General features: G+C 34.3%; 1 protein-coding gene and 1 long non-coding RNA gene across 3 annotated transcripts; one reads left to right on the forward strand and one right to left on the reverse strand.

Annotated features, from left to right (window-relative positions):
- The first annotated feature begins 1,406 nt into the window (after positions 1-1,406).
- Positions 1,407-24,286, forward strand: LOC120178852. The gene is made up of 4 exons (XR_005521557.1): positions 1,407-1,418; positions 1,757-1,761; positions 8,713-8,720; positions 24,143-24,286. It is a non-coding gene; the product is annotated as an uncharacterized LOC120178852 (long non-coding RNA).
- Positions 23,465-27,646, reverse strand: LOC120178850 (transcription factor MYB88-like). Of its 2 annotated transcripts, XM_039184627.1 has the most exons (12): positions 27,462-27,639; positions 27,299-27,345; positions 27,140-27,196; positions 26,958-27,030; positions 26,614-26,669; positions 26,311-26,490; positions 26,037-26,221; positions 25,751-25,896; positions 25,438-25,580; positions 25,147-25,355; positions 24,887-25,032; positions 23,465-24,266 (listed from the first exon to the last, which is right to left on the reverse strand). In XM_039184627.1, exons 1-12 carry the CDS (start codon positions 27,552-27,554, stop codon positions 24,159-24,161), a joined length of 1,443 nt encoding a protein of 480 aa, XP_039040558.1. In that variant the 5' UTR covers positions 27,555-27,639; the 3' UTR covers positions 23,465-24,158. The 2 variants fall into 2 exon arrangements, with proteins under 2 accessions (XP_039040558.1, XP_039040559.1); XM_039184628.1 differs by lacking the exons at positions 23,465-24,266; positions 24,887-25,032; positions 25,147-25,355 and having other exon boundaries at positions 25,434-25,580; positions 27,462-27,646.

The raw sequence follows: 27,646 nt of genomic DNA on the forward strand, positions 1-27,646 counted from the left end.
TTGTATGTTCTCTAAAATAGATTTGAGGTTAGGGTATTACCAGCTGAAAGTCAAGGATGCCAACATTACCAAGATCGTTTTCAGGACAAGGTACGACCATTACCAATTTTTTGTGATGTTATTTGGACTCACCAATGCCCAAGTGGTATTCATGGATTTAATGAACCAGGTTTTCCATCCCTACTTGAATCAATTTGTGGTGGTCTTCATCGATGACATTCTGGTGTACTCTCAGTCCGAAGAAGAGTATGATCACTATCTCCGTATTATTTTGCATATGCTTCGAGAGCGTTAACTATATTCTAGTTTGGGAAATGTGAATTTTGGTTGACTGAAGTGGCATTTTTGGGTCATGTTATCCCTAGAAGATTAAAATAGTGTTAGAGTGGGAATCGCCTAAAAATGTCACTAAGGTGCACATTTTCTTAGGCCTATAGGATATTACTGTTGTTTCATTAAGGGTTTCTCTATGATTGCAGCACCGTTGACCAATCTACTTCAGAAAAGAGTTCGTTTGTATGGAACCAGAAGTGCCAAGAGAGTTTTGACCGTTTGAAAGCCATCCTTACGCAAGCTCCCATTTTGACCCAACCAAAATCGGGTAAAGACTTTATCGTGTTTATGATGCGTTACTAAATGGATTGGGATGTGTCTTGATGCAAGAATAGAAAGTTATGGCCTATGAGTCTCATCAACTCAAGCCTCATGAAGGGAACTATCCTACCCATTATTTAGAACTTACCGCAATATTCTTTGCCTTGAAGATTTGGAGACACTACCTATTCAGGGAGAAGTATCACATCTTTACGGATCACAAGAGCCTTAAGTATCTACTCACTCAGAATGAATTGAACTTGAGCAGCGAAGATGGGTAGAGCTTTTGAAGGACTATGATCATAAATACCATATTGGAGTTGCGAGCTTTGCTAGAGCGTTTGATATTGACAGACACGAGTTGTCTTTTGGACGAGTAGAGAGTTGAGCTCGAGTTAGTCGGTGAGGTTAATAGGTTGCAAGTTTTAGATTACCGTTTAAATGCTCGAGTAGAACAAGTCCTTCGAGGTGAAGACCCATGTTTTGAGTTACGCGATGGACGTGTACTGTACTTTTGAGTACATTTATGTGTGCCAACCCACATAAGACTTCGTGACAAGATCCTTTATTAGGCACATTGTAGTCCCCTCTCGGTTCATCCAAGTAGGAACAAGATGTACCAAGAGCTTCGACCATATTAGTGGCTGGGCATGAAGAGGGAAGTGTTCGAGTTTGTCGGTAAGTGCTTATTATGCCAACAAGTCAAGGCGGAACATTAGGTTCCCTCAGGATTGCCACATCTGATTTAGATTTCGTAATAGAGATAAGAGAGAGTGGTGATGGACTTCGTAACCGGTTTACCAATGACGAGATTCTGACATGATGTTGTATGGGTTTTAGTGGATCGATTGACCAAATCTTCTTATTTTCTCCTAGTTCGTATGGACTACATATTAGAGAGATTGGCTCAGGTTTACATTTACGAGATTATGAGGTTTCATGGGTCCTCATCTCAATCATATCTTAAAGAGATTCGTGATTCACTTCTTAGTTCTGGAAAACATTGCATGGAACTTTGGGTACTGAACTGAATTATAGCACCGCCTTTCATCCATAGACAAACATGTAGTCCGAGTAGGTTATTCATATTTTAGAGGATATACTCAAATGCACCATTTTGGATCTTGAGGATAGTTGGAAGGATCACTTACTCTTGGTGGAGTTTGGGTTCAAAAATAGTTTTTAGGTAATTATTCAGATGGCTCCGTATGAAGCCTTGTATGGGCGCAAATGAGGAACTCGATTATATTGGACGAAGGTTAGCGAGGGCAAGATTATAGGTCCCGACTTGATCCAAGAAACTAAAGAAAAAGTTTAGTTGATTCAGAGTTAGTTGAAAGAGGCTTCTGACAGATAGATGTCGTATATCGATCTGAAGCACAAGGATATTGAATTTGTAGTGGGAGACAAAGTGTTTCTCAAGGTTTCCCCATGGAAAAAGGTACTTTGGTTTGCACGTAAGGTAAGTAGACCTTACGATTCAGTGGACTATATGCGATTTTAGAGAAAGCTGGGCCAATGGCTTATCATTTAGCGTTGTCTTCAGAGCTCGAGCGCACTCACAATGTGTTCCACGTCTCCCTACTTCAAAGATACCAACCAATCTGTCTCGTGTTATTCTCCTTGATCAATTCAAAGTGAGGCAAGACTTAACTTATGAGGAAGAACTGATCCAAATCCTTACCAGAGACGTCAAGGAACTATAAAATAAGAGGATACCATTAGTAAAGATTTTATGAGGAACCATGGTATTGAGAAGGAGACATGGGAACCCGAGGAAGATATGCGACTTTAGTATTCTTATATCTTCTGTTAGGTAAATTTCGAGGATGAAATTTATTCTTAGGAGAAGAGAGTTGTAATGTCCCGAATTTTGAGTTAGGTGTTTCGGGTTTGTTTGATCAGGCTTTGGAATAATTCTCCCTTAGTTTATGAATATTTGGACCCAAATAGATTTAATTAGGCTTAAAGTTAGCCCAACATCTTAAAAAGGGGTGTTTTTAATCTTGGGCTAAATGAGCAGGGGATAAGAGAGTAATTTGACCAATTTTTGAAACAAGGTTGAAATCCCATTAATTGGATGATATGATCGTCTGTTACATGCAATCTTTTTTTCCTTATCATTGCTTTGTCTTCTTCCTCTCTTTTTTACATATTATTTTCCTAAAAAATCCAACAAAGATCCACGCTTTAAGAAACCCAAGTATCCATTGTGAATTCTAAGGTGATAGCAATATCCTACATCTTCTAAGCTTCAATTTGAGCTCTTATTTGCAAGATTTGGGTGAGATATCCAAAAACGAGTTTAGTGGAGGTTTATAAAATCCTAAGTTCTTGTTCTTTTTATGAGTTTTAAGTTGTAAGAAAACGTTTCTAGCTTCTTCTTAAGGTTCAGAATGAGCTAACAACTCATTATGCTTAATTTGATTAGTGTAAGAGCAAGGGGAGCTCAAAAGATAGAGGCAAGGAAAAGCTAGTCCTTGGGTGATTTGAGGACATTTTTCAGTCACCTAGCTTCAAGGTAACACATTTCTAACTTGACCATATTGCATATAGGTAATGTTATGTGCATTTTGGTATGTTTACTTCATGAAGTATGTTAGAGTAAATTTATGGTGAAAGTTGTATTGGTGTGTTACAAGCATGAAAGTTGACACATTTTGACCTCTAAGACATTAAATAAAATTTTAAAAATATTTCTTAGTCTTAGGGGAGTAAATGGGTGAGATTTGGGTATGTTTTTGTGCTCAAAACAAAGCACTCAAGTCCGTCAGTATTGATACTGGAAGAAAAATATCAATATTGTTCTTTAAGGGGTATCGATACTTGAGGTCTAGTATTGATACTCAGATGATTAGTATCGATACTGATACGAATTCTGATGCATGTAAATTCTGGAATCGTACCTTATGCTTGACTAGGTTTGGTATGTGAGCTTCCGATGCATGTTGAATTTTGGTCTTCACCCGACCTCTCGGGAATTCGTAGTAGACTAAGAGCCCTAAGATCTGATGCATGTAAGATTTTGGTTCTTACCTCAAGGCTATCACGTCTAGGTAGGCTAGTGTGTGTCTGAGATGCACGTAAATTCCTTTGACTATATCTAGGCCTATCTCATGTTTGTTTGTTTACTTAACATGTTCATAACTTACGCACTGACATGTTTATGTAATGAATTCATTTTGTATTGAATATGTTTCCGTGCACATGTTAGTACAGGTGCAATGCCCCAAAAATTTATTGAAAGATTAAATTGAAATGATTTAAAAATACGAGGATTTATTAAATTAAATAATGAAAAACGAGGATGAATAGGATTCATAGCTTAGACTAAATTGTAAGAAATGATGATTAAAAGGATATTTTGGTCATTTGGATTAAATTGAATTTAATATTCAATTAGTGGGGAATTAAGATAAGAGATAAGATGAAGAGGGGAATAGGAAGTCAACCCTTTCATTTTCTTTTCTTCTTTCCATGGAAAACTCTCCCCTTCAGCTAAAAGATCAAAATCAAGCTCCCGAGTCTAGCAAAACGAAAGGCAAAGACAAAGTAGCTGAGTAATCAGAATTGCTTATTGGAAATAATAGCAAGATGAACCACGTGAGTGCATTTAATTATGTACGTACATGTGGTAATAGTTAAAATAATATATTTATTGATGTATGTATAATGATTACCGAATGGCACTTTGTGTGCTAAAATGATAAAGAAATCATTCTGAGTATATAGATTTCCATATGGAGCACTGAGTGTGCTAAATGATAAGGAAATCATATTGAAAATATGGATTTCCATATAGGGCATTTTAAGTGCTAAAATGGTAAGGGAATCATACTGAGTGTATGGATTTCTAGATAAAGCACTAAAGGTGCTACAAATATAAGGAAATCATACTAATGTATGGGTTTTAACATAGGACATTTCATGTGATAAAATGGTAACAAAATCATACTAATGGTATGAATTTTTGAATAGGGCACTTCATGTGCTAAAATGAAAGGGGAATCATACTAAGCGTATGATTTTCCAGATAGAGCACTGAGAGTGCAAATATTAAAAGGAAATTACTTGAATTGTATGAATTTCCTATGGAATGTATGGATTCCAATAATGATTAATAAACGAGGTTAATGGCATCAGTAATGCAGATTATAGTATATGCATTGGAATTAAAGATTCCTTGGAATATCAAAATATAAATTGTACGTAGAAATGTTATTTGTGATTAATTATGCCTCACTAAGTAATACTAACTTGTGTTTATTTCACGCGTAGGTTGAATACAACTTGTAAGGGGATACTAGGGCATTCAATCAAGGTCACCTCATCAGTAACCGTACGACATAATAGACTGTTTTAGTCGGCATGTAATAGATTTTAATAATATAAAAATGTTTTAAATAAATTTAAACGTATATATGTAAATGGTAATTTTATACTGATGAAAGTTTAAGTTTTTATGAATTTATATGTGTTTTATAGAAGTTACATTTTTATTCGAAATTTTTGTGCATCGGTACACTGTTCACGTACTGTAGCAATGCATCGGTACACTGTTCACTGTTTATCACACTGTACAACACTGTTCATCACTGTTCATAGTATTATTCATAACTATTCATGGTATTGTTCATACAATATAGTATTGTTCATGAAAACATATTTTTTTCAAATTTGTTATAACGAACATAATTCAACAATATATGATCGTATTTTATTATGATAAATTCAAATGTGTTGTTATTTTATAAGAACATCGTTTTAAAAAGTCAATGTGACACCTCATACTCGTATTCGGGTCGGGTATGGGTTGGGGTGTTACAAGAGGGATCGTTGAGGAGCCTATTCGAATAAGTACATTCCAGACCAGACAATTTGCAGAGTATGTTTTGAGTATTTTTAGAGGTCATGTATTTTATATGGACCATTGTACGATTGATTCATAACTCTATTTTGGTTTATACTCAATGGATGTATTTGTACGTATTTAGAGACTCTCATATTTTGTAAACTTGATTTCAATTCTGAAAAATTTATGGTGAATGATTTTGATGTTATTAAACGTTTTGAAAATGAATTTTTGGGTTCACCATTTCTTTGGTTCTGTGTGACATTGTAATCCATGGATCCTCGGATCGAACTATATTAGGGTGTTATACTCAATTGATGTATTTATATGTATTGGGAAACTCTCATATTTAAACTCGATTTCAATTCTGAACAATTTATGATTAATGATTTTGATGTTATTAAACGTTTTGAAAAGAAATTTTCGGGTTGACCATTTCTTTGGTTCTGTGTGACATTGTAATCCATGGATCCTCGGATCAGAATGGATTAGGGTGTTACATACCATACATTTTTATATTACCCAATTTAATATTATTTTTTAATACCTCACGCTGCCCAGGACGTGAAGTCATCGAGATATTGAATCGTCCTAAGAAATTTATCACGAAAAGTATTTATGTTCATCACGTTTTCCAAAAAGCAATGTATTTAGTTTTCCCAACAAACCATAAGTGCTTAATGGCATGTTTGGGGGCATGTTCGAGTATTTAATCTCAAATTTTTGTAACTTATAAGATTTTTCACATAGTATTGAAATTTATCTTTCAATTGAGGCTAATATAAAGACATATGAGATAATGTAGGCGGGTTAAAAATCATGGTAAAATGGTACCAAAGCTTATTTTATGGAATAATAAGAAGATACAAAATCGCGTTCAAAATGGATCCATGATTGGTTTTGTGCATACAAAACAAGCCAAAATGGCTCGATAGACATGGCTAGTATCGACACATACGAGACATTTTAAGCAGTGTAATAATCATGTTGAAAATTATTCGAAACAAAAGTAGTGCAATGAAAAAATACAATAAGGATGAGGGAACGAGCAAATGTGTACCATCTGTGGGTTTGATGCCTTAAGTAGAGGATGCAACTGGAAGAGAATGCCTTCTTAGAAACATTGTGGGTTTGATGGAGCCATGCCCACTACTGATAGATACATGTCATAAGCGATAAGTTGATGAAGCGACCAGAAGAGAATGTCTTCTTAGAAATGATTAATTTCTCAAGCGATAAGACGAGTGGCGGTGTACCATTTGTCAAATCAGCATCACAAGCGATAAAAGTTGTAGAGGATGCCTCCAGAAGAGGATGTTTTCGTAGAATTTCCCAAGAAGGTCGGGTCACTCATGTTTAATTGACTTTACAAATATACCATATGAAAGACAAGTTATAGAAAATTCACCCGAAGCAAATGTCTTTTATAAACATTGTTGGTTTGACAAAAAAGGTAGAATTTATGAAACAAGCATTTTGTCGAGAAGGTTATGTCTTTTATAAAAGGAATTCTCTTCGGGTGACATAACTTATAGCACCAATATTGACATAAGTTTAGTGCCAAGTTGTGCCACCAGGAGAAAAACCTCTTATAAGTATAGATCGTGTTAAAATTTATAATATCAGTAGAAGGAGGGGATATTTATAGTCAATAATCTCGCTCTATGCAAAATACGAGTTTCGAATAGATTTCTTACGTGTCAGGAAACTCACGCTCTGCAAAACACTAGTTCGGCAGATATTCCTGAGATTCCTGACGTTTTGATTTGACATGGCAAGTCTCGATTTAAAAGAAGCTAGAGAATATGTCTATAAAAACAAGACATGTGTCCATTTTGGATGAAATACCTTCGTAAAACAAATATTAAAGGTGGAATTTTCTGCAACTGTGTTCCATTCCGAAACTTATTTCCACACTTTCTTTAATGATAATATTAAGAAAAAATGGGTCGTAGATTTAATTTCACATGAGCTTAAAAATCTACAACACGAGTGATGTATTGTTGCAAGCTAAAGTTCTCGTGGGAAATATCGATATTGATAACTCTGTAAAAAGACTATATTTTTGTCTTTTTACTTAAGTTATTGGGTGTCTAAAAGCCATTTTCATAGCATTTTAGTTGTATTTAGTGCATTTAGGTCATATTTTCATGTGGTGGAGAAACTTTTGTTGTGACATATTTTTCTTGATAACACTGATGCTGCTGATAAGAAGGGTAGTTTGTTGGTGTTGATCGTGCATGTACGGAGAGCAACCAAGGAAATAATTTTTTTTTCGTGACATTTTGGAGCTGTAGGACTGAGAGACTGTAGATGTTAGCTATGAATGATTGTTGATGCTGATCGAGAGGATTTTCTCGTTGCGACAAGTTTTTCTTGAAATTCTAGACGTATAAGACAAATTAGTTGACGTCACGCGACCAATTGTCCAATGAGCCTAACGTGAACCACTACCCCCTACTGCTAATTTGGGACTACAACCAGCTTCCTTGTTGTCACATTTTGGGAATAAAATCAAGGGTAAATGAGGGAATTTCAAGGGTACAAAACCCTAGAAATTCCCCACTATAAAAAAATGATGTCCATATTTTAGGGATCCCTATAATTTCCATATTTTGAGCTTTTGGTGGCAATAACACAATTTTTTTTTTATCTTTTTCCTTCTTCCTTTTTGTGGTAACCTCCATAGCCGAGCTTCTTCAGGGTAGCAGCTAAACCCTCGAGAGAGACTAGCCCGTTGGAGCAGTCATGGTGGTGGTCTAGGCGTCACAATAGTAGCCCCGTATTGGGAGTTTCCTTCTCCTTTGCTTTCCGTTTTCTTATATTTGTTGGGCTTGTTTTCAAGGATTCTCTTGTTTGAACTTATCCACACCATGAACTAATTTATTTGGTGTTCAATTTGTTATGATTGATATTTTATTTCATGTTAATGGATGATCTTTAGTATGTTTATGTTTAATGTTGTTTTGTTCACTGTTTTAACTTTATGCATTGCCAATATTAGAGCTTTTGAGAGATTTCTATTTGCCATAGCCTAACATGCTTAGTCATTGCAAGAGCTTTCGAGATATAGTTGTTTTCTAAGTGTTGATTCCTAATATCGAGAGAGTTAGCTTAGATCTACGTGAACAAAGAAACTAATCTGGGATGATGAGGTTTTAATTTGCCTTAGAGATAAAGAGAGGGTTTTAATCGACTAAAAGGGATAACACTCAACTGATAGACTAGGTTCATAGTTTATGCCGAGAGGTATTGTCGTGAAAAAGTTTATTAGGTTCCTTACTAGAGATAGCCTAAGAACACTTTAGTAAATCCTGTCGAGTAGCATATGCATAGGTTAATCGATCATCCAGGCATAGAATAATTTCTTGCCATAGCAAGTATAGCCATTTACTCCATAGGTTCTTATTTTTATGAGGTTACCAGACCATTTCCAGAGCTAAGATAAATTCTTGTCGTAGCATATTTTTATTTTACTTGCTTCAATGTTTTCAAAATTTCTTGCCACGACTTAATTTTTCATTTGTTCATACCATTTCTTGCCACGACATAATTTTCCATTTGTTCATACCATTTCTTGCATGACATAATTTTTTTACTGTGTATACCCTTCTATATTTTACCTAGTGGCATCCCTTTGTTAAACATATTTTTAAAAACTTTCAATCCCTGTGGAGACGATACTCACTCACTACTATATTACTTGGTTGACTGTGTATACTTGCACATAATTGCGTGCCACATCATTATCTATTTACATGCTATCAAGTACTAAAGCACATTACATGTTGACCTTATCGAATACAAGAGACCTTCAGAAGTTGTTTAAGGCTTACACATGTGTAGGTGGTAGGAACATCAAGTTAACTGTAACATTTAAGAAAGAACCATATTCAACAAGCAATGGAGTAACTCGGTTATCATAAGACCATGAGGACAAAGAGCCAGTTCTGCTACGTATTGCCCGTGAACGTCAGGATAGAGAGCTTTAAACAACTCGTGTAGTTGTTTTATTATGTTTTTAAATTAGTATCAAAATAATTTTTGTGTGAGTATGATAATTCCCAAGTTATTTATGCATCAAACCGAATAACTAATTATCATATTATTCAAGGATAAATTAAACAAATTAATAATTTAAATTTGATTAATAATTTAAACAAATTTAAAAAACTAAAACATTATATTAAATAAATAATGATGCCTATGTCCACTCGTACCACCACTAACACCACTACCATAATCACCATCACCATCACCATCATTATCACCCTCATCTACATGGCCAGTACCACCACTTCCACTGGGACCAAGATCGATGTATAAATGCTTTGCGGCTGCGTATGCTCAACACTGTCAAATCCAAAGTATGTTGAGTTAATCGATCAGATGAATCGGTCAAGAGGGGGTGAATTGTCAATTAATATTTTGGTGGAAGCTTTGGCAGAAAATTGAAAATATTTACACATCGATTTAGAGTGGTTCAACTTTCTCAACCAAAGTCTACGTCCACTACCTTAGCTATCCACACTAAGGATTTTCCACAAATTCACTAATTGTCTTTCTTTTGAGGACAAAGAGTAACCTTACAACTCCCTCAAGAATTATACCCCAAATTCTCGAGACACTCTCTTCTCAAAGAGAAAATTACAAATTTTGCAAACTTACAAAAAAACCTCACAAGGTAGATTGTTTGTACAATTCTAGAACAAAGAAAGAACACTCAAAGATGAATACAATTGAGCAAAAATTGTGTTCTTGAAAGCAAAATGAATATTGAAAGGAATTTGGCTTGAATTGCTCAAACTTGATGTCTAAGGCTTTCTCTTTTGTTTCTCTAGCTTCTCTTGTTGATCAATGGCTTTAAGACTTGTTTAAATACCCCTTGAATGAATTTTAAACGTTTGGGGATGATCATGAATCAATACAGTCGTTGCGGTATGTTTTCCACTTCAAAAATCTGTTGGGAGTGTATGGGTATCGGTACCCCGTCATAGGGGTATTGATACAACCTGCATAAAATTTAAATATTTCGACCGTTGCAAACTGAGGGTATTAGTACCTCCCAAGGGGTATCGATACTCCTATGTAAATAAGTATCGATACCTATCATAGTATTGGTACCCATTTTGCATTATGTTTTTCTTGGAGTTAAAATCAACACTAGGGGTATCAATACCTTTGGGATAGGTATCGGTACCTCTTTGCATAGGGGTATCATTACCATGTGGGGTATCAGTACCCTTTTTGTATTTGATGTTTGAGGGGTATCAGTACCTCTTAAGAAGGTATCTATACCTCCCTATTTAAAACTCATTTTTGACTCGATTATGGTTCGAAATACTTTGTAAAAATTGTTTCAAAAATATTTTAAGAGTGTTTCACTCATTTCACTTAAGTAAGGAGTAAAATTGATATTTGAAAACTTGGAGTAATATTTGTGATATTCGATTAATTGAATCGAATATTATATTTGAAATTGAATATAAAATTTTAAAATCATTTTCACTTTATTTGTTATATCAAAACATCAAAATGTTTTCAAAAATCTCCTCCTTTTTGATATAACAAAACATTTTAGTAATTTTAAGATTTTATTTTTGAAAAATCATTTTGAAAATTACTCCCACTCCCCCTTACTATATTTCTCCCCCTTTTTGTTAAATAAAAAAGACTCTATGATTTTAAAACAAGTTTGCCAATTGATATATATATTTATATAGCTGTTAAGATCAAAGTCAAGAAAAATATTAGCCATTAGTCCATAATCAATACTCATAAACACTATGTAATGGTCATGTTTGATCTAAAATGTAAAGGATGCATAATTTAACATAAAAATTAAATTTAAGATCAAATACCAAATATCATTCAAACAAAACATCCAAATAAACACACATCCAAAACATTCAAGTTTAAATATCCAAATCCATCAAAATGTTTTAAAAATGTTTAAGTTCAAATTTCAACCTAAGAAAACTAGCAAGAGTACGATCAGTCATCCATAGGTGGATCGGGAGGAGGGAAGTGTGCTCACATAGAAGCCACATCTTGTGTAAGCGCATCGACCCTAGCATTGAATTTGTCAAAGCGAACTCGAGTTTCCATTTTTTTGCTCTAAGTGTTGAACCGTTAGTTGGGACTCTAAGGATGCAAACCTTAAGCCAAATGTCTCCATGTACGATCAAAAGTATGGAGGTATCGGACTCTCTTGCTAGGTTGGCTCATCCTCGAGCAAGTTTACAGGATCATTGACATCCCGTAGAAGATCGTCAAGGTCTTGAGCAGTAGACGGAGCCAGAGCAGCTTGTGAAGAGCTAGCACCAGGTGTTTTATGTGTTGAATGAACCCATTGATCCTTATCTCCAGTCCATCCCGGTTTACGTAAAGACGTAAAGTTGATTTCGGTGGTTAGAGGTATGATTGCATCAAGCTCTACCTTAAGATTGGTTTTCTTAAACATATTACTAAGAAGACATCCGTAAACTAAAGTTTTACATGTTTAGAAGAGACATTGTTTACGGTTTGAAAGAGCTCCCCAAAGATAATTTGAGGGAGATTTATTTTCTTATTTTTTGGATACAATGTATCCACCGTAAGTCAAGCGCTCTAAGAGTAGAGTATTTTTCTCCGGATGGTGTAAACCACCAAGAGATGATAAGATGAAGAAATCTTTCATGATAATCTAGAACACTCACACTAGACTTGGCTTTATAAGGGGTAGGTGCTAAATCTCGCTCGTTATCTAACCCTCGGTTATCTAATCCAAATGCACTAACGATATAGTCTAAGTTTATATTAATGTATTGGCCTAGGAGATAGGACCTAATACTTTCGATTGCGGTTCGAGACTCGTTTTGTACACATAACGTATTGGAGTAGAAAATGCGAACAAGTTGGTGATACACAACTGGTTCAACTTTAAAATGATTATCAAATTTCCATGATTTGAGGGTTGGGAGATATTTGAATTTCATGTCTATCATGGCTTGGAGAGACGGGATATGTTCTTCCCTAATATTATATGACTCGAAGTGGTTGACAAACCTAGAGAAAAGACCTCTACGTTAGGTTCATTAAAGCAAGAGTTTAGAAGAGTCATATCGGGTTCATTTGGATTGGGATTTGGTGGAGGAATATAAGGTAGATTTAGAGGTGGGTTTGATCGAATCGATGATGTCCTAGTGCGTTTAGAGTGAGTCATGGTTTACGAAATCGGAATAGGAATGAGTACCTGCAATTTAAGAACACATGTATGCAACACAATTAATCCCAAAACTCAATATGAGTCCTCAATATTCAAGGTTCTCTAAAAACTGACCTAATGGGCAATTTTGAAAAATATTTGAAAAATAAGTTTGAAAAATCATTATATGTATAATTTTCATTAAAAACAACATAATTAAATCAAAAACAACAATTTAAAAACAATTTTTTTCGAAAATTACCAAAAATTGAAAAATCTTGTGTTTTTTTTATGAAATTAGTTGTAGATTCTAGTTCTAAACTATAATCTATCAAATGCCCGATATCTATTTTGAACTAAACTAACTAAAACTAGTCTTATCTTCAAAAATCATTTTAGAAAATATTACCTTGAAAATTTGTATTTGAGTGGAATGTGTTGTTGTTTGCACTAATTTGATGAGTGTAGCAGGATTAGGAGTTGAAGAACTAAAAAATGACTTGTATTCGTTGATTTTGAGCAAGGAGAAGATTTGAGTGAGAGAGGAGATGAACGGCGACTTAAGAGTGCTTTTAGGAATTTAGGCAAGAAGATGTTATTTTAGGGATTTTAAAGCCTAAACCCAACAGGGGATATCAGTACTCATATAGGGCTATCGATACACATTCAAGGTGTATCGATACCTAGAAAGAGAGGTATCGGTACTGGGTGATAGGTATCGATACCTAGTGCACACAATTGTCAAAAATCTATTTTTAAACATTTAACATACAAAATTAATCAGCTCTAGTGGTATTGGCAACTCATATCACAAAAATTAACTATGTTCAATCAATCAAATCTATCCTTAAATTTTATTTGAACATATTATTAATTTTCACTAAAGATCATAAACTCTCCTAACTATTAGAATATAAGACATTCAAAATGTTATTTTTACATGCATTTTTCATTTGCTAATTAAAAGTGCTGAAAACATTTTAAACACTAAGTCAAGGCATGTCAATTAAACCTAATTATCTCATAAGTGTCCAAAATCTATCTTTATCTAAAGGTTTTGTAAAAATATTGGCTAATTGGTGCAAAGTATCTATAAATTCTAGAACTACATCTCCTTTTGTAAGATGATCTCTAATGAAATGATGTCTAATTTCAATGTGCTTAGTTCTGGAGTGTTTGATGGGATTTTTAGTGAGACAAATAGACTAGTATTGTCACACTTGATAGGTATGGTATCAACTTCAATTCCATAATCTAAAAGTTGTCATTTCATCCATAAAACTTGTGCGCAACAACTATCGGCTGAATGTATTCCACTTCAGTGGTAGATAATGCAACATTATTTTGTTTCTTTGAAAACCAAGAAATTAGCATATTTCCTAGGAATTGACAAGTACCAGAGGTGCTCTTCCTATCTATTTTTCATCCTCCATAATCTGCATCTGAGAAGGCATGCAAGCTAAAGCTAGAGTCTCTAGGATACCAAAGTCCTAAACTAGAGTGTCCTTAAGGTATCTAAAGATTCTCTTAATAGCTTGTAGATGTGATTCCTTAGGGCATGATTGAAATCTATCACATAAGTAAACACTAAACATAATGTTCGGTCTACTTGAGGTTAGATAAAGTAAACAACCAATAATAGACCTATAAAGTTTAACATCTACACAAATTCCAATTCAAACTTCTTGAGCATGTCCTTGATGTACTTTTCTTTGCTTGATTTGGAGCCCCAAGAAAAATGAAAGCTCCCCCATCATGCTCATCTCAAATTCATTTTGCATTAGCATTGAAAATTCTTGGCAAAGAGCATCATTAATATAACCAAATATTATATCATCAACATAAATTTGAACTACTGATAAATCTTTACCCTTTCGTTTCAAAAACAATGTTGTGTCAACCTTCCCTTTTGAAAAACCTTTTTCAATTAAAAAAATTGACAATCTTTCGTACCAAGATCTAGGAGCTTGTTTTAAACCGTATAGTGCTTTTGTCAATTTAAAAACATGATTTGGAAATTTGGAATCTTCAAAACTAGGAGGTTGTTCTACATACACTTCTTCTTTTATAAAACCATTTAAAAATGCACTTTTAATATCCATTTGAAATAATTTAAATTCATTGAAACATGCAAATGCCAACAACATTCTAATAGCTTCCATTCTAGCTACGGGAGCATATGTTTCATCATAATCTATTCCCTCTTCTTGAGTATAGCCTTGAGAAACATATCTAGCCTTGTTCCTAACTATGTTAGCACTTTCATCAAGCTTATTCCAAAATGTCCATTTAGTAACTACAGTAGATTTATTACTAGGCCTTTCAACTAATGCCATACTTTACTTTTCTCAAATTGATTTAACTTTTCTTGCATAGCCATAATCCAATTTTCATTGGTTAAAGCTTCTTTAACATTTTTAGGCTCTATGCATGCGATAAATGCAACATAATTACAAATGTCCCTAAGAGAAATCGAGTAGTTACCCCTTTGGATGGATCATCTAAAATCTCACCATCCTTGACATAGTTGTACTCTCTTGGGTATGAGACTTCCTTTCTTCAATGGTTAGATTCTTGAAGTCATCTTGAGTTTCCTCATCCTTCACTTCTTCATTTGATGATGGTTCTCCCACGTCATTTGTATTTATAATATATGTCATCATCAACACAAGAATCATTCCTCGGAAGGGGATTATCATAAAAAACAACATGAATAGACTCATCTACCACTAAAATTATTTTATTAAATACTCGATAAGCTTTGGAATTTAAGGAATAACCCATAAAAATTATTTCATCACTTTTAGCATCAAATTTGCCAAGATTTTACTTGTCGTTGTTTAAAATAAAACATTTGCATCCAAAAGGATGAAAATAAATAATGTAGGCTTTTTATTTTTGAAAATTTCATATGGAGTTTTCTTTAAAATAGACCTAATCATTACTCGGTTAATAACATAACAAACAGTATTTGTGGCTTCAGTCTAAAAATATTTTGGCAAATTATTTTCACAAAGCATAGTTCTAGCCATTTCTTCTAAAGTTTTATTTTTCCTCTCAACAACTCCATTTTGTTGAGGGCTTCTAGGTGCTGAAAAATTATGGCTAATCCCATTTGAATTACAAAATTCAGTAAACCCAAGATTTTCAAATTCAGTACCATGATCACTCTTAACACTTGAAATGGAGTAACCTTTTTCATTTTGGATTACTTTTAAAAACGTGATGAAATTTTCTAATGCTTCATCTTTAGTACTTAAAAATATAACCCAAGTATACCTAGAAAAAATCATCTACCAAGACAAAATCATATTGTTTTCCACCCAAACTAGTAGTTCTAATTGGCCCAAAAAGATATATATGGATCAATTGTAATACTCTACTAGTTGATACATCATTAATGGATTTAAAGGAAACTTTCTTATGTTTTCCTTTTGCACATGCATCACAGATTTTATCTTTGTCAAATTTCAGCTTTGGCAACCCTCTTACTAAATTGCCTTGAATTAGTCTTTGCAAAACCCTCATGCTTGTATGTCCTAGTCTCCTATTCCATAACCAACTATCATGCTCATCCTTGGCAACTAGTCATAAATTAGTCATATTTATCGAATCTAAATGCACCATGTATATGTTTCATATTCTATGACTAATAAGCATAATTCGATTAGATGCAATGTTAATAAATTTACAACCATTTGATTCAAACAAGACATTGAATCCTTTATCACACAATTGACTAATACTCAATTGATTATGCTTTAACCCATTAACGCATAATACTTTTTCTATTTATATGGAAGAGGTATTACCTATAGTACCTATACCTTCAATGTAACATTTTGAGTTGTCACCAAAGGTTACCACTCCTCCATTTTTGTTGTTAAGCTCAGTAAACCAGCTCTTGTCTCCAGTCATATGTCTTGGGCATCCACTATCAAGGTACCATGTATTTGAACTTGTATTTCGTGCCTTGAAGCAATGCTCATTTTCCTATAAACATAGATTAATTTTTTATTTTTGGTACACAAATTCTTTTGGGTTCATATTCATTAGTCCCTAAAAGTCTTGTCCCATTGGGTATCCATTTGTTTAGGACATCCTTATCCTTAGTTGTATTGAGCCCTTAGGAACCCATATACTCCTAATGATTTTACCATTTGAGGTTCTTTGAGGACCTCTATGATTGTAAGATTTTAAGTTCTTTCTAATATAGTTAGATTTTGAATTTTCTTCTTTTTCAAAATGTTTTGGTCCAACTTTATTGAAAGAAGCTTTAAGATCAACAATTACTTTTTTATGATCATCATAAACTCTAGAAAAAAGTTTTGCAAATCAGAATTTTTCTTTTCAAAATCATCGATTTTGACTTGCAAATTTTTAATCTTACTTTCGAGTTCAATGTTGGTCTTGGATATGAGATCTTTTTCATTTTTCAATTTTGAAATATATTTCTTGTATTTTGAAAATAATCTCTCATAATCCGAGGCCAACCCATTATATTCCTCTAATAACTCATCAAATGAATAATCTTCTAAATTAGATGAGTAAGAGGTTACCTGAGAATCCTCCCCGGTGGACATCAAGCACAAGTTTACTACTTCTTGTTCCTCTTCATCATATGATTCATCATCGCTCCAAGTAGCTACGTGTGTTTTGTGCTTTTTCTTTGAAAGACCCTTATTCTTGAATTGTGGACAATCGTATTTAACATGCCTAGGCTTTTTGCATTCATAGAAAATGATTGGGTCCTTCTCATTTGACTCATTTTTAAAGCCTTCATTTCGTTAGAATTTTCTTCCTCTATTTGGCTTCATTAATTTTATGAGTCCTCTAGAAAGCAAGGCCATTTCTTCATCCTCGTTGTCATCAGAATCACTTTCATCTTTGGTAGATTTGAAAGCAACACCAACGTTCTTCTTCTTCTCCTTCTTTTTGTCGCCCTTCTTCTCATGCTCTACCTCATCTTGAATCATCATTTCATGAGTGATGAGAGCGAGAGTTAAAGACTTTAGGTCTTTAACTTTGATAATTGCATTCTTCTTTGATTGCCAAGTACTTGGAAGAGAATAAATTATCTTCCTCACAAGTTTCTCATTAGGGATTATTTCTCTGAATCCCTTGAGACCGTTGACAATTATGGAAATCTATCTGTCATAGGCTTGATGTCTTCATCTGGTTTCATCCTAAAATTTTCATAACTATGAGTAAGAAGACTAATTTTGGTTTCTTTTACCTCATCGGTTCCTTCATGTGTGACTTGAAGTTTGTCCCATATCTCCTTGGCTGTTGAACAATATGATATTCTCACGTATTCATCTGGTCCAAGTGCAAAGAAAATAATATGTATTGCTTTTGAGTTGAGCTGGAATAATCTCGTCTCTTCTTCACTCCATATGTCTGAATCTGTGGATGGTTCGGAGTATCATCTCATCATGATTTTCCATGCTCTCATGTCAGTAGCTTGAATGAAGAAATTCATTTTATTCTTCCAATAAGTGTAGTTAGCTCCATTGAAGAATAGAGGCTTGTTGATGGGTTGAGAATCAAGAACGAAGTCAAAGTTTGATGTAGAGGCCATTGATGACTTGAATATCGATTGAACTCTTCTCGAATATACTCAAGAGGTGGTAAAACATTCAAATAAGTATACCTCTGATACCAATTGTTGAGTTAATCGATCGGATGAATCGACCAAGAGGAGGTGAATTGGCAATTAAAATTTTGGTGGAAGCTTTGACAGAAAATTGAAAATATTTGCACAGCGATTTAGAGTAATTCGACTTTCTCAAATAAAGTCTACGTCCACTACTTAGCTATCCACACTAAGGATTTTCCACAAATTCACTAATTTGTCTTTCTTTTGAGGAAATAGAGTAACCTTACAACTCCCTCAAGAATTATATCCCAAATTCTTGAGACATTCTCTTCTCAAAGAGAAAATTACAAATTTTGTAAACTTACAGAAAAACCTCACAAGGTAGATTGTTTGCACAATTCTAGAACAAAGAAAGAACACTCAAAGATGAATACAATTGAGCACAAATTGTGTTCTTGAAAGAAAAATGAATATTGAAAGGAATTTGGTTTGAATTGCTCAAACTTGATGTTTAAGGCTTTCTCTTTTGTTTCTCTAGTTTCTCTTGTTGATCAATGGTTTCAAGACTTGTTTAAATACCCCTTGAATGAATTCTGAATATTTTGGGTTGATCATGAAGTCAATAGAGCCATTGTGGTATGTTTTCCACTTAAAAAATATGTTGGGAGCGTATATGTATCGGTACCCCTTCATAGGGGTATTGATACAACCTGCATAAAATTCAAATATTTCAACCGTTGCAAATTGAGGGTATCAGTACCTCCCAAGGGGGTATCGATACTCCTATGTAAATAAGTATCGATACATGTCATGGTATCGGTACCCATTTTGCATTCTATTTTTCTCGGAGTCAAAATAAAATCTAGGGGTATCGGTACCTTTGGGATATGTATTGATACCTCTTTGTATAGGTGTATCGGTACCCTGGGGGTATCCGTATCCTTTTTGCATTCGATGTTTGAGGTGTATCGATACCTCTTAAAAAGTATAGTACATCCCTATTTAAAACTCATTTTTGACTCAATTATGGTTCGAAATACTTTGTAAAAATTGTCTCAAAAATATTTAAGAGTGTTTCACTCTTTTACACTTAAGTAAAGAGTAAAATTGGTATTTGAAAACTTGGAGTAATATTTGTGATATTTGATTAATTGAATCGAATATTATATTTGAAATTGAATATAAAATCTTAAAATTCATTTTCACTTTATTTGTTATATCAAAACATCAAAATGTTTTAAACAAAGTCTATTGCCAATGGTCGAACAGATGCACACAGAGGTAACATATAATATGGTTAGCTGGTACATGAGGGAAATGAGAATGGACAACGACTGCCGGATAGGAAAAATGTGTATGCAAAAAAACCTTCTGTCGTTGGTCTCATATGCTGAAATGTTAACGGAGTTGCCATATGCTAAAATGTCGACTGAGTCGAGTGAGTTAATGTAGGTGCCATCAGTGGTTTCTGATGCTCTGTAGGTGTATGTTATTCCCAATGATGAAGCTTGAGCATGTTTTCGTCTACCCGACTTGTACCACATTACATCAGGGGATGTTGATCAGTGAATGATTTTGAGGAGCCCTATAAATTTCTCGTGCTCGCTCCTCCTCGGTCATAATATGTGGCATCCCATTTTGCTTATACCATGACATGTAAACATCTAAAACATCGTAAGCCAAGATAGGTTTAGAAACAGGTTGCCTAACGAACTTCGACATCCATTACATCATTAAATCCACATGATACACCTCCCAATTAACATCCGTCTTCCCCTGTTGCGTCAGGCGATGTAAGGCGTTATCCAAGGTTGTTGGTGGTGGTTGAATCGTTTGGACACGACCAAATTGTTGCAACACGCGATCAACAAGATGGCACTCGACGATCTCATAGATTATCAATGGGACCACTGACATCTAAATGTACGAACTGTGAAGTATCTCATCTAGAGTACACACTCTAATAGCACCGTTAATATACGACGTTCACATGAACTACACAAATATTTTTAAACTATGTTATAAAGACTCGAAAAAAAATTAATATTTAATTTACAAATTAAAATTATAAAATCGATTACCTCATCTATCATCTTATCGATCGACAATCTAAAATCACATAGACTTTGCGGTAGGTGGGAGTGACTAAGTGCAACGGTCCACCTATAATTCATATAATAAAATATCATTATTTGTAAAACTAAAAAAACATGTAGTAATAAATATATAAACGTAAGTTATTTGTAATTACCTACGAAACAATAGAAATTGTAATGGGGTCGGTTGTGTAGAAATCGGCGCTAAAATGACATTCGAAACCAAGCCTACGATTATAACAACATCAAATAACCATCATCTGTTTGTTTGTTCGAATGAACAAATTTACATAGCTCCCAAAACTGAAAGGCCAACATTATCGATCCTTAACTCTTATTTTTAGCAGCCCGCAAATCGCGTAGATGATGCAACCACATCAGATGTACTTTGTTTCGAGATTTATCAGGCATCAAGGTCCCCCCAATAACTTTTAAAAATATGAGCGCGAGCGTATTGATGTAAAATAAAAATTGTGCGAATATATTAAAAATTTATCGTCAAAAAATTACAATAACATAAACTAAAACAAAATTGAAATATTATAAATAAATAAATTAAACTAAATAAACATAGATTTAAAAAATTGCTTGTTTAATTTCTGAAGCAACATCGACGGAGGGCTGCGTAAAATTGTCATCCAAAATTGTAATGTAGATCTTCTCTTCATCTAAATCACCATTTGTTAGAGCAAGTCCGAGCAGCATCTCACACAAGCTTAGCTAGTCCCCATGAGCCATATCGGTAATAGGATTTTCATCAACAGGCAACCCAAGATTGTATGCGACATCTTCAAGGGTAATAGTTACCTCCCCACAAAGAAAATAAAACGTGTGTGTTTTCGGTCTCCACCGTTCAAGGAGCACGTTTATCAATAGAGGGTGCAACTTCGTACCATCAGTTACAGTGCCAACGTAACCAAAACCAACTTCGTGCAAGTATGAAGTAATATCATCATCAGAGGTTGGGAAAAGATTGATAAAATACTTCAACGAACGCTCATATATCTTCAAATAAAAAGATAATTTTGAAACAAACAAACAAATAAACTTGAAATAAATAAATAAATAAATAATTTGAAATAAATAAATCAAACAAACAAACAAAATTATTAAAGAAATAAATAAATTATTCAAAATAATTAAAAAATTTACAACAAATTAATAAATAAAAATTATCGGTGGATTATCCCGCCACTAGGTACATACATGCGGAAGATCAACACTCAGTAGTCCCGCCGTAATAATATTAGAGAGAGAATACGTGAGAGACAATTTTTTTAATGAACGTGTGAAAAATTCGGGTGGGGAAGTCCTTGCACTGCCCCTAAAGCGAGGTAAATGGTACCTCGCGTTCTATGAAGCGCGAGGTACAATGAATTTTTTCAAATTTTAAATCTCGAAATTTCTACGAAATATTATTTCCCAATATCTCGAGGACCTCGTGTTCTGGGAAACGCGAGGTACTAAATAATCATATTAAATTGGGTAAACTAAAAAGTTCAAGGTACCTCATGTCTTGTAGATCGCATCTCACGTTCTGGGAAATGATAGGTACTAAATAATCAGATTAAATTGGTAAACTAAAAAGTGCAAGGTTCCTCGCGTCTTGTAGAACACGAGACATATTCACGTGTTGCGTAGGACGCGAGTTAGTCTTATGTGTGCACTTTGGGGTTTTTTTATAACAAATTTGCTAATAGGGTTATTGTTCAAAAAAAATTAATGAGGTTTTTTTATTTAATAACGCCTTTGCATAAGGGTGTTCAATCGATCGATTCGGTTAACCGACTAAGCTGAACCAACAAAAAAATCATTAACCAATTTTTTTTACCTTTAATCATTAATAGAACAAAAAAATTTCGAATTTTTTTAACCGAACCGAACAAAGTTCAGTTAATTTAGTAGGTTAACCGAATTAACCAAAATCTTAAATAATATATATTTTAAATTAAATATTTAATATTTTTTTCATTAATTCGGTTAATTCGATCAGTTAATTTGGTTAAAACCGAAATTTAAACACTCCTAAAGCTAAGTAATATAAAAATAATATATTAAAAATTTTAAAAATTTGATTAATTTAGTTAATTAACCGATTTCGAACTTGATTAACTGTAATCAAACTTTAAAAAAATCATTAACCGTTAATAGACCGAACATAAAATTAACCGACCAATTAACAGAAAAAAATTCAACTAAGTCATTTAATCGGTTAACTGATTAAAGAACACAACTTCATTTGCATATATGATTTGAATAGCCAACGATCTCTCTGTAATCATAACATAAAGTCCACAGTGCGTTTCCGTTTATCCTTGGGCCGACAGTTGTGCGTTATTTTGCATGATGGGTCAAAACGGTTTTTTTTGTCAATAGGATAAATCTATGATATTTGTTACAATGACTTGAAATTCATCATATCGAGATAACAAGTTATCATAAAAATATTTTTTATTTAATCTTTTTATTCTAATGTGATAAAATTTTAAAATTTTATATTTTATTAAAACTCATCACCTCGATATTATGAATTTAAATAAAAAAATTATTAGAATTCGTCATTTCGAAATGACGAGTTTCAACACTATAAAAAAATCATATATCCCAAAATAAATTTACCCGTCTAATTTTCCGAATTTGTTTCCCGATTTACCCTTTTGGGAAAAACCGTGTCAAACTGTCTAAACCACACCTTCCATTGAAAGACAAAAGGTTGAACTTCACTTTATTTTGTATGAGGTTCCCTCCCCTTTCTTTTTTGCTTTGATCATCATTATAGTTGTCTTGTAAGCCACTACATTTTCTACCTTCCAACCCCCATTTTTCATCTTAATAATAGAGTTTTCAAAACTCTTCCTCCTCCTCTTCCCTGCTAGCGAATGACAGGGTTGATTGGTTTTCATGTTTAGTCACACAGGATTGGTGTTCTGCGTTCTCTGTAAGTATGCTGCCTTGCTTTACATTGCCAACTGTTGCGGTCGTCTAAGATTTCAAATGATCGTATATTTTAAATATTTTTTATTAATAATCTATTTTCGCCTTCTAACGTTAAATCTCGCGTCTGTCCTTGACTGCATCATGTTTTCAGCTGTGTAACTTTAGATTTCATGGTGCATGAATTCAAAGAGAGCTTATACAAGGAAAAGAGCCAAGAGCTTAATTCCACACCAAAAGACAAAACACATCTTAACTCAAATCATATGGAGTTCCATTACATTAGAAATCAGAATAGAAAAACCACAAATTAAAAACTTATACTATACCCTCTGGCTGGCTCTGCACACCCCAAAACATCAAGGGCTTAACCCTCATCTTCTGTTTCTTTTTCTTTTCTTCATCTGTTCTTTATCATATGTAGGCAACTTGCCAATGTATTACTTACACTCTAAGGATTTCAGATAGTAGGTTCTGTACATGATTACAAGACAAGAACAAAAAATAGAGCTGAAAGATGCGATGAGAACACCCGAAACCGTTCGGATGAGACAAAAAACGAAAGAATCAACACACACTAACAAGCACACACTGGTTTTAATGCGAGTATTAAGGTAGTACTCTCTAGGAAATTAGAGGGAAAAATTAATGAAACTCATGACATCTTACTGGATGTGTACGAGAAGCTAGAATGCACCAAAACATTCTAACCAAGGTTTCTAGGTATGCAGATCATTTAAGGCCTTGTAAAATTCTAGGCCAAGACGGCTGCAATGCTTGGACAGAAAAAAAAATGGATGAAAACTCAAAATGGGCGATGTTGCCGATGGGAGTAAATGATGAGATATGTGGACGATAGACTGATATGTTTGCTGTGTAAGAGAAAATCATAGTTTTTTATAGACTATGGAGGAGGGCTCGTTTGCAAGGTGGTGGCTGTGAAAGATTATTTGGATTAGAAGCAGGGGACTCCATTCCAAGTGTCTTAAGTAGGAAGTTCCTTTCCTGAAAAAGAAACAAAAACTTGGTGGTCATTATGTATTGTAGTTTCATATGACATGCTTATATGCATGTGCATGCTTTCATGTCTAGTTTAGATTATAGAAAAGAAGAAACAATACAGGTAAAGACGATGAGCATTAACAAAATCCTAAAACATATTTTTTAAGGTAGTTACTTAGAAAAACTACAATCCAGACTATAACTTGTATGAAGTATGATTCAGTTAACTTGTTTCCTTTTTATAACTATCAAGGATCACTATGATCAAAGCTTACTTAGGCAATGACCAAGATCTTCACTTAGTTTCTTAGCATTTTTCTTAGAACTTAGACAGGCCACTGTATATATAGATGATGAGATCTAGGCAATAACTCTCAGAAATTTCCGGATGTGCTTGAAGTATAAAATACTCATCTGTCAATAAAATTTTTAATGATTAGTCAATTGGTTGTTGCATCCTTTAACTGCATAAGGTCACAACTCTACTAAAACTGCCGACGGAATCACGATATGGAGAAAGATAATAAGAGCTACTACGTGCCACTGCAATTTCTATTGATGCTACCGCTCCATCTATTAAATGGATCTATAGTTGGTATACGAGAGAGTTGAAGATAATTTACACTTTCTGAAAATTTTGGGCTGGGAATTCCTGCTGCTAGGGATCTGAAAAGTGGGTTAACTTGAACTGGGGAACTGAACACTGCACTCGATGAGGTAGAAGCAACTATCATGCTTGTTTGGACATCAGAGGATGTGATTATTTCAACTGTTGAAACATAAACACATTCAGTTAGAAACATCATTCCGGCTTATTTAACCACTGTATGGTGATAAACAAGGGATTCCAAGGCCTTTATACCAGATATAAGAATTTCATTACCATGATCTGTGTTTGCACTGGAAAGAGCCCTTTTTTCCTCCTCAGTCCCGCAACTCTGCTCTCCAATATGATCTGACATTATATCCGGGTGCAGTGCATTTATTTTCGATTGAGTTTTTTCTCTGCTTTCCCCAGCCGGATGAGGCATCTGTGTTGACCCTGTGCTATATTCAGAGCTGGATGGAGACACCTCATAGAGATCAGGTTGTCTACAAAATATCAATCGTCGGTTAGTATTGTGTAAGGAGTCTTACTAAATCTGAACTTCAAGTCAACTGATTTATCTCTTACCTCCAAGATGGTTGACTTCCCTCATTACTACTCCTTAAGTCCTCTAGCAAGTCTTTGAAATCTTCGATTTGAAAATCAATATCAGAGATTGTATATCTCAAGGTGTCATTTTCTTTACTCTGATTCAAAAAATCTTGGAGGACCTGAATATACATTTATTAGGATGAAGGTTAGGTACGTGCAAAGCATGTATTGGACAATATAAGCCCCGATACTTGAGATTTAGCAATATTAAGAAACCACATGTTGATGGTATTGGATGTTGAATTGTTTATAAACCGAAAACAATATAGAAACTAAAATTATATCTTACCTTCCAAGCATTTTCCAGACTCTGTTCTGTATTGTCTGTATTAACCTTCAATGCGAGTGAACTGAGCAGCTCTGCTTGCTGCATCAAAGCAGTTATCTTAGGATCATCCTTCTTGAGAAATGTTCCTTCAGTTCTATAATTCTGAGCTGCGAATGAAGAACAGAGAAAAAGAATGTATGTGTTATATTATGAAGGTTACAAAAGAATAGAAGATCGAATATATACAGTTTTGGCTACAGTGAAAAAAGATTAACTATCGTAACATCCATCTTTGCAGGTGATTTACCATCATTAGAGACCACATTGACCTTGTTGACTTGAGATTGCATCACCAAGTTATTAGCATTGTGGATATTTTGACCCAATACAGCAAATGGATGTCTTATCTGCTGATTGATTACTGTCCCAGATACCCTATGTGCTCTATCTCCAAAGTTGCAATTTTCAGCGAGATTGGGAATGTGAGATCTCCTGGAATGGAAAAAAGAAAAGATTTTCAACTCGAGCAATAGTTCCGAGTCCTTTCTATGTCGATACATTTGTACATTATGTTATGGTACCTTATTCTCTTAATAGGAGCAATACAATCAGTCGTTCCATCTGTATTGAACCCGTTTTCGAGTAAAGTTCTTTTGTTATTTGGATTCGTACATGAATTACTGTTCTCTTTGGCTAAGGCTTCATATTTGGCTCTCTTCTTGCACAGTGTGGAGAATCGATTCTTAACGGCGTTATCGGTTCTGCATTACCGACATGATCAGTAAAAGTTAACAATCTACAACAGAAAATGGAAAAATGATAGCAGAAAAGATACGACTTTTTGCCACAAAAGCCACATATATATAATATATGTATAAATATACCTGCCTGAAACCACCTTTGCTATTTCTGTCCATCTATTGCCAAATAGTTTTTGAGCCTGCAAATCACCTCAAGTCATCAGCTCAGAAGCCACACTCAAGGATCTACACCAACACTTTTCCAAACTGAAACTAAGTCCTACACTCCTACTTTTGAATGAAAATGTGTACCAGTAACATGCTATAGCCTGATACAACTGATCAATGAAAGCAACATTTCCTCCAATATATATCACTAGAAATAAGTTGTTGAAAAATTCATTTGAAGTTTACTTATCGGAAGAAGAAGAAAGTACAGTGGCTCCATTTAAACTTGAAGGAAAATGGAGGACAAACTTGTTGATTACCTCACATAAAAGCATATCTTCCTCTGGTGACCATCCTCCTTTCTTGAAATCAGAATTCAAGTATGTGTACCATCTGCGTTTTCATTGTGACAAAGACATCAGATTAGATCAACAAAAAGAATCAAAAACAAAAAGAGGATCAATGAACTTTTTGGAATCATCATGGTTTCAGTTTCACCAACCTCCTTCTGCACTGCCTTGTGGTTTTATCCTTGAATTTGGAGGCAATGATCGCCCAGCTGCACTCAAAGATTAAAAAAAACGTAGACAAACTCCTTCAATTTCATTTCATGGTTAAACAAAATGGCAAACACTTTGAAATGAATGAAACAAAGGCTCACTTTTGAGTTCCATGTAAACTGATTTGTTCACGAAGTATATCATCTTCCTGCAATCCATCGCATTAATAAGAAAACCCCCCAAAAAAACAAAGAATCAATCAATAAACAAAACAGAGGGTACATCAAAGAAGAAGAAAACCATTTAAAAAGAAGAAGAGAAAACCTCTTGAGTCCACGTCACGATATGACGCTCCTTCTTCTTGGAATCTTCATTGCCACCAGCTCCACCATTCTTCTTCTTCCTTGTTTCCTGCATATTTTTTTATTTCACTCAAAGTTCTGTGTTTCCCAGTCCTTGACGCTCCCTTCCCTTTTATTAAAACCCAAGTGGCGTATATACTCAAAAAG

Source organism: Hibiscus syriacus, unplaced genomic scaffold, assembly GCF_006381635.1.
Source record: "Hibiscus syriacus cultivar Baekdansim isolate YM2019G1 unplaced genomic scaffold, ASM638163v2 tig00112383_pilon, whole genome shotgun sequence".
Classification (NCBI taxonomy): domain Eukaryota; kingdom Viridiplantae; phylum Streptophyta; class Magnoliopsida; order Malvales; family Malvaceae; genus Hibiscus; species Hibiscus syriacus.